Genomic DNA, 8,525 nt, shown 5'->3' with positions numbered 1-8,525 from the left:
AGGCAGAATGTAACCAATTTTTTAGAGGGAGTACAGGTTATTTGGACAAGGTGGAGGCAGATCTTTCCACAGAAGGGTATGATTACAGTGTCAGTATCAAATTCTTACACGTTCTATTTGCTTTTGTTTTCTGGGTGAAAAATAAATTTGTGATTTGTACATGGTAACAGAACAAAAAGAACTATGGCCAGTCAACACCACTGACTTAATGTACTTTTGGAAACCTACTGTGTTCCTGAGCATTACAGACATATTTGTCCTCTGGGAAACTGTGGGAGGTACATGCTCCACAGCAACCCTTCACGGTCACCAAACCATGACAGTGAACTTCACACGAATCAGGGAATGTGGCATTTCTTGTTACCTCGCACGATGAAAGAACGTGTAATTGTTGCACTCAGGGTTTACCTGTCTAGACTCAAAACTGAAGAGAGCAAAGGCCTGCTGCTTTCATCTCTGTGTTTTAATACTCAGCTTGTCAAGCCAGACCAATAGTGCCCAAGAACTATGAAGTAACTTACGAGTACTTATGAAGTAAGTAAATACAGAAAGCTTTTAGACAAAACCAGTAGCACAACTTACAGGAGTTTAGGTTCACTTAGCAAGTTGGCATTTAATGCCTCTTTTGTTCTTTACTTTTAGTGGTTCTTGAAAGCATTTTTACTTGTCTCATAGTCTTAATATGATCATTTTCCTTATCACACTCACATTCACTTCAGAATTAGGAGTCAGAATTAGGGTCCTAGGACCCTCCCCAATATGCATGTGCAACTTTTTGTTAAGATGGATTTCCCCCCATAGAGGCCTGTGGGTGCATGTTCACACTTAATATGGGGTTGGACTCCCTCCCTTTTTGACCCCCCAGAAGCCTTCCTGCGCATGTGCAGACAGGGAAGTCTTCCTTGACCTTAGGAGTGGGTACCTTATCTCTTACTTCATAGCTTTTGCCACTAACGTTGTCCCCCAAGAGTCTGGATGAGAACAAAGCTTCAATTTTACTCCAGTTGACAAACACCAGCTGTCCAGCCCAGGGGCCCATCTGTCTCCTACCTTAATTTGACTTAAAATTGCAGACACAGAGTTGAATATTCCAGACCACATACTACACATGATAAAGTGAACAGAAAGGTTTTCCCAGAAGAGTTAAAGAACTCTTTCTCGTGGGCTAGTGGTTTTAACTGGAGGTGAGAGGTTTATAGCTTCTTCTTTGGTCTTGGGAAAGCAACTATTTAGGAAAGTTGCATATATAAACAATATTGTTCTAGGAAAAGAAACACTGTTGGGGGCAGAGGAGTAGAGAAGGAGAGAAAGAGATCATGCTCTAACTAGACATTTATCCACATGTCTAGATATCATTGCACATTTAAATATTTAGAATTTTCAGTAGCATATGAATCCAAGAAAATTTACTGCATTAAGGTAGGCTTCAGATATTTGACATGTAGCTGGTATTTTCAAAGTGTGAGAAATATCAAGCTGACATTATGCTTTCTCTGTGATGATTACTTCCAAATGTCAGAGAGTAGAAACTTATTCATAGGACTTGAGGGCCTGAGGATACTGTCAATTTAAAAGACATGCACATTGACTCCTGTTTTATTTAAGCATGCTAAATGGAGTATGAGAAGCAGCTTAAGAAATCAACGAAGAAAGGAAAAGCAAAGAAGAAACCTATTGACAAGAAAATTTTACATAGATTGATGCACTCTTACATCAATTTCATGGACTCCTTGTGACAACAGGCTTCAGGGATGCCTCCTAATATTTCTGACAGCTGTAGTCTTGCTGTTAATATTATTTGACTCATATCACTTATATTGAATTCAGGAAATTAAAAATAAGATATGAACTACTTTTTTTTTGTCGATTATCTTTAATAAGTAAGTCAAATAAACTAATATTTTCCTACCACTTTTAATACTAACATTGGATTTCAAGCTAAAATTAAAAATAATTTAATGATGTTTTAAATTAAAAGTTTATTCTTTTGCTCACCAAACTCTTTAGCAGCTACTGAACCTACTGAACTGCTGCTACTTTGGAAAAAACTCAAAGGAGTTATTATTATTAAACAAATTGGCCATATCAGAGATAATTATGCATTTAAATAAACCTTTGTCTTTTCAGTTATGTACACAGCAGTGCTCTTAATTACTTGGGGTCACTAAAACCCCACAGCATTCTCTGAAAGGCATTTCTCCTGCAGTTTATCTTGTTAAACTTTTTCTGTTCTCAGAAGCCAGTATCTTTTCCTTTTTAAGACCCCTTCTTAGTTGGAGTGGGAAGGACGTTAATGATGGTAACATGAATTCAGTTGTTAAATTAGCCCTGTTTCCCTGACATCCATAGGTCAATGACAGGAGTCACTGTGTAGCCATCTAAATTCCCTGATTTATCTCACAAAATGTTATTTCTGATACAAACAAAAATCGTGGGACCTCTGTGAACTAGACCAGCTCCTTTTTGGGTCTGCAAAATTTTAAATTGTTACTTGACAAACAAAAGGACAAGTCAAACATGCTGAAAAAACTACCACAGGGAATCACTGTAATCTTGTTCACAAAACCAACGTTGAAACAGAATGGATTGATTATTTTGTTACCCTATTGGTACGTGAACATTCTTAGATTTGAGTGGAGTTCAAGGATGATCATATTTCATTATTAAGCTTCAAGAATCACATTGTTTTGTATCAATCGAAGATCACAAAATGAGTAATGTTGAAAAGCTAGCATTTGCCACATTTACATACTTGATTGTACCCTCAAAGGCCCAGGAGTTCCACTTGCCAATTTCAGCAGGGCTGTCCCCTGTGATTTTTTTGTTTGTTTGCTATTGTTTACATACTAAGCCGTGTCTAACTCTTTTGAGACCCCATGGACTGTAGTGGCTAGGCATCCTTTGTCCATGGGATTTCCCAGGCAAGAATACCGGGGTGGGTGGCCATTTCCTTCTCCAGGGGATCTTCCCCACGCAGGGACTGAACCTGGGTCTCCTGCGTTGGCAGGTGGGGTCTTTACCACTGAGCCACCAGGGAACCCTGTGAAGCCAGAGACAAACAGGAACGTTATGACACTGCTCCCAGCACCTGGGTACACAGGTCTCCCGCAAGGGTCCAGGCCACCCCATTAACACCCTTAGATTGCCAGAGCTGGCAGGTCCAACTCTCCCCTTCTGAACCATCGTTAGGAGAAAGAGAAAGAGGAATCCGGTCTTGGTCTGGAGTCTGAGTGCCAGTTACCGCTCAGCATCTGGAGGTTGTTCCGGCCCGGGGAGGTTTTCCGGGTGTCCCAGATCGCCTGAGTCTCTAGTACCTCCATGAGGGCGGAGAATCTCCTCTGATATGTTAACTGCAGTGTCTCTAACACCTAGTTCACTTCTGAGCCAGACAGGGGCTAACCTCTTCTGGTCACTTCCCCGCTTTTTTTTTCCTAACCTCCAATTCCCTTCAAGGACAAGTCTGGAAGGGAATGGCTAGTGTACAAAGCCCGGACTAAAGTTAGAGAATTTCCGGCTTTGCTAGGCAGCTTCCCTCTGTTAGAAAAGCAGCGGGTGAGCTGCACGGTGGCCTCTGGCAGACCCCCTGCCTTGGACCACAGGGCCTTCACCCTCGGAGAAAAGTCCCCCAAACGGCGAGAGTCTTCACGCTGCAGTCACAGAGCCGGAGCTTGTGGGCGGGGCGTCTAGTGGCATCCAGCCCGCGGAGCGCAGCGGAGACGCGGAGCGCCCCCCGGTGGCAGCCTGGCCGCACTGTTCTGGGACTGCCGGGGCGGCAGCGGCGGCGGAAGGGGCGGTGCTGAGCGTGCGAGGCGGCGCGGCCATGGCGGAGCCGGTGCGGGAGGAGCTCTCGGCCCTGGCAGCGATTTTCTGCGGGCCTGACGAGTGGGAAGTGCTGAGTCTCTCAGGTGACTACTTCCGCGCCAGAGGGACCCGGGCTCCCCACTACCCCGGCTGGGCTCACCTCCCCGAGCCCACACTTAGGGGCCGGGGTAGTTGAGTGATGGAATGACAGGCGCCGGGACTGGGCGTGTGTGGGAGCAGGCGGGAGAGTGCGGCGACCCTTAAAACATGACTAGTGTAGCGCCCCTTCCCGCCGCTCTGCAGTCAACCGAGAACACAACGCTCAGGCTCCTGCAGCCCGTCGGCCGGTCCCTGCTTCCTGCACCCCTTCATCCACTGGTCCGTCTCACTCACTACTCTCGCGTCCTCCACTCTCCCGTTCCCACCTCCATTCGCCCCCCGCCCCATTCCTTGATTCCCCCCATTCTCCGGTCCCGCCCCCCCCCCCCCGCCACTCACCTATACATCCCCCTCAAACATACTCCCCCGCCCCCGTTTCACCCCCTAATTGGCCTGAACACTCCTCAACTCGCTGAGGGCTACCAGCTGCGCCCTCCTGGACAGCGTCCCCCCACAATTTCCCTGGGTGTCCTGAACGTATTCTTCAGATCTCATCTTAAAAAGAGGTCTCTCCTAACACCCTTAGTTTAAAGCCATCAGGGCACCCACTGAAGTTTAACTAAATGGGTATTCGATTGTCTCACGTTGCAAGAAGGCAGGACCCTGTTTTGTAATCACAAAGCTGCAGGCACCTAGGTCAGTGCCAGGCACGTGGTAGGTATTCATAGTAAATTATTGTTGAATGAATTTTTGAATTCAACCAGCGCTCACTCAGAGCTCTCTCAGTTGGATTGTTTTTCTTCAGCTTTTTCTAGTTCGCTTAAAGGTGGTTGTCAATTACAGGCTCTTGGAGCGCATTAATTGTTCCGCTCACATTTGAGTCCCTGAAAACTCAAGGTTTCAAAGACCCTGTCCCCGGAGCTTACAGTTTAGAACGGTTCTTCTGGCTTTATTTTCATGATAGCGAAAACTTACTCTCTGTACCTGTCTGTAGGTTCTGTTAACTAAAAAACAAAACTTCAGGTTATGAAAAAGTGCAGTGATGCAGATGATTTTCAATTTTCTCTTAGCTTTCAAATACATTATGTAAATTTTTTGGCATGGGATTTAAATTTCTGTCATGTTACAGCTGCTATTAAAATTGTCTTTCTGACCATAGATTGATTGACCTTTAAGAAGGTAGTCTAAAATGTCTAGGTGTTGTGAGAAAGCTATCAAGGGTTAGGATCTATTCCTCGTGTCCATGTGATGTGTTATTCACCTTTGGAGGATTGCCTCCTTTTTATTTTCTCTTGATCACCAGTCTGTACACGTTCATTTAGCACTGTTGAGTTCTGGGCCCCGGGAACCAATTTATGTGGTGAAGCTGCTTTCTTTTCAATGCCTAGCCTGTCTTGCAGCTTTCTGAAACGACGTTTAAAATCCTTATGAGAAGATTTACTCACTTTTAGTTTTTTTTTTTTTTGTCACCTATCTTCTGATTGGATAGAATTTGTTATTCTTTATCATCTTGTTGTCTTTACTATTCTCTTTATTGATAATTACTTCATTACTTCTACTTGAGGCAGGCTACTTAAGGATATCATTAGTTTTCTTTAATTCCTTTATTATGGCTCAACTGGGAGTATCCTGGGAAAATGAACCTGTGATTTACCATTACACCTGAAAGAGGATGGATTGATAGTGGTCTGTGTCCTCAGCACATGGTTGAGCATACGACACTGCTGATGGTTCAGAGAAAACCAAAAAAAGTAAGCACAGGAAGAAAGGGAGCAATTTTTTGATACAAAGAACACTGTGGACCCTTTATCTGCTGTTAAATTGAGCATGACTTCAAGCCATGCCTCCTAATTAATTTAATTCAGTGTTCTGGCATCAGTAAGTAATTGAATTATAAAAGAATTCAGTGTAACAACTTAGGACATTTTGTTGCTGAAAGGTTCATTGGAGAATAAAACAATTCAGTGGTTGAAATAGGAATGTTTGATGTTCACAACTGGGAATTAAGGGTAAGTAAGAACTTCTTTAATAGACCACAGTAAACATCCAGTGGGCTGCTGGCTACCACTCTCGTGGTCACTGTCAGCTCGGATTGGAGGATATAAGCTTAACACCAGAACATTCTGAATACCATCAATTCCTTCCTGGCCTTCCCCTCAAATAAGCTTCTCTTTGTTGCTCCTGAAATCAGGTTAACATTGGTAGGATTGGCCTTCTGGTAGGAGGTAGCCCAGGAAGGCTCAGGATGCCAACCCAGGGGTCATCTATTAAGGTCATAAGGGTGAAGAGTCTGAATAGTTGCATTCTTTTGGCTGGACTAATTTGTGCTGAGAATTTCACAGGACTTACATACACTGTGGCCTCTTTGTGATGGTTGTAGTAAGTTCATTGTAAGAGGCATCAGCTGTAGCTTTCTCACGGGTGTAAATTCTGAAAGCTCTGACACCTGTCCACTAGGGCATGCCATGGGTAGACCAAGTCGGGCATTCTGCTGTTCCCTGTGGAGTGCAGTCAGACAAAGTGCCAGGTTTAATGGGATTGCCTGCAGTACACCTGATACTTTAAATGCATCTTATTTGATGAGAGGTACTCTGTTTTTTTGTTTCAAGATTTTTTTTTTTTTGCTTATTTTTCAAGAAGTATTTATGCATATATACATAATCTCTTGTATATCTGAGAGAACAAATGGTAAAAGAAGAATGGGCAATTTGAACAACGTTATTCAAAAGAAAGATAGGTAATCTTAAACTGTGATTAAGCAAATGAAATTGGCAAGGAATTATTCTCAGATACTGGGAAAACAGTGACAGAGAATCCTGAAAGACATTTAAAAGATGTGTCAGTGAAATTTAATTAAGTTAGAACACTAACTTTTTTTTTCATGGAAACTAGACAAATCTAGGCTTTCTTGGTAGCTCAGTTAGTAAAGAATCTGCCTGCAATGTGGGAGACCTGGGTTCGATCCCTGGGTTGAGAAGATCCCCTGGAGGAGGGCATGGCAACCTATTCCAGTATTCTTGCCTGGAGAATCCCCATGGACAGAGGAGCCTGGCAGGCTCCATGGGGTCACAAAGAGTTGGACACGATTGAGTGACTAAGCACACAGCACAGACACATCTAAAGGAGGAAACATTGTTAAAAATCTACCAGGCTTGTCATTAGTCCTGATGAGGGGTGCTCTTTATTTTACAGAGAAGATAACAGATGCTCAGGCTGATTTAGTAATCACTAGGCTAGAGTATCGGAGAAGGCAATGGCACCCCACTCCAGTACTCTTGCCTGGAAAATCCCATGGACGGAGGAACCTGATGGGCTGCGGTCCATGGGGTTGCTAAGAGTCGGACACGACTGAGCGGCTTTCACTTTCACTTTTCACTTTCATGCATTGGAGAAGGAAATGGCAACCCACTCCAGTGTTCTTGCCTGGAGCATCCCAGGGACGGGGGACCCTGGTGGGCTGCTGTCTATGGGGTCCCACAGAGTTGGACACGACTGACGCGACTTAGCAGCAGCAGCAGCTGGCTAGAGTATACGGACTCTTGCAGTGCATCATGTTCCTTAATAGAGATAAGTTGCTGCAACAGGAAAACAGTTCTTAGAGAGCAAGGATTACAGTTGTCCAGAAAAAGAGAGCAAGACGACCACCCAGAGCAAAGAATCAGGTGTGGTCCAACTTATGTTCAGAATAGTTATGAAGGGTAATGTGTATGCCTGGCCATCTGGGTACCTGTGAAGTAGGTGAGACTGGTGATGTTACAGATCTTCATTTTCTTGATGAGGTAATCGGAGGTCACAGAGAGTATATCACCATAGTCAGTGCTCATTATACATTGAATTGTGTTTCTGGAAATCATCTTACAGATAAGCATGTTGTAAAATGGGAGGGTGTAAGACTCAATATCATATAATATGTTTGCATGGTAGCTTCAGAGTAAATTTTTGTATTCTGCTAACACTAATGTTCAGATTGCATTGGACCTTCCTGCAAAATGAATCATTACTGTTACCCACTGACGCCTCTAAATCTGCTCAGCCCTGTTCCCTGCTGATTGTTGGTACTGAGGTCACCTCTAAAACCAATTCAGCCTTGAACTTCACTTCTAAAGGAGGGATTGCCACTTCGAGCTTCACTTATTCTTAGTTTTTTTTTTTTTTTGTAACTACCTTTTAATATATATAACAATCCAGCTGCAGCACTGGTGGATGTATACTTGCGGGGAGGCATCCGGGAGCAAGAGGGAAAAAATCCTGTACAATGAAGTAAGAGAGGCTGTTGGGGACTTTTTGGTGGTTTTCTGAACAAAGTCTTACTCTGAGGACATGTAAATACTGCAAAAAAAAAAAAAAAAAGCAAGTATAGGGAAAGCCAGTTGTATGTGGTATATAAATGATTTCTTCAGTTCAGTTCAGTTGCTCAGTCGTGTCTGACTCTTTGCACTGCAGCACTCCAGGCTTCCCTGTCCGTCACCAACTCCTGGAGCTTGCTCAAGCTCATGTCCTTCCAGTCGGTGATGCCATGATTCAATGATGCAAAAATAACTCAAATCAGACTGACAGTATATGTGATTACATGAAAATTTCTGAGGCAAAAATAGCCAGTTTAATTGCATGTACAAACCAGGGCA

The 8,525-nt window shown here is 43.6% G+C and overlaps 1 protein-coding gene across 2 annotated transcripts in view; it reads left to right on the top strand.

Annotated features, from left to right (window-relative positions):
• The first annotated feature begins 3,687 nt into the window (after nt 1-3,687).
• Nucleotides 3,688-8,525, top strand: part of RWDD3 (RWD domain containing 3) — an 11,848-nt gene continuing 7,010 nt past the window's right edge. Inside the window, exon 1 of one of the 2 annotated variants that reach the window (XM_055585029.1) lies at nt 3,688-3,905. In XM_055585029.1, coding sequence (XP_055441004.1) covers nt 3,821-3,905 — 85 coding nt within the window. In that variant the 5' untranslated portion in view covers nt 3,688-3,820. The remainder of the gene's footprint in view (nt 3,906-8,525) is intronic. The other variant, XM_055585028.1, reaches the window with a different exon arrangement.

Source organism: Bubalus kerabau, chromosome 6 (assembly GCF_029407905.1).
Source record: "Bubalus kerabau isolate K-KA32 ecotype Philippines breed swamp buffalo chromosome 6, PCC_UOA_SB_1v2, whole genome shotgun sequence".
Classification (NCBI taxonomy): Eukaryota; Metazoa; Chordata; class Mammalia; order Artiodactyla; family Bovidae; genus Bubalus; species Bubalus kerabau.
The sequence above is the reverse complement of the archived record's forward strand: the minus strand, read 5'-3'. Positions and strand labels throughout refer to the sequence as shown.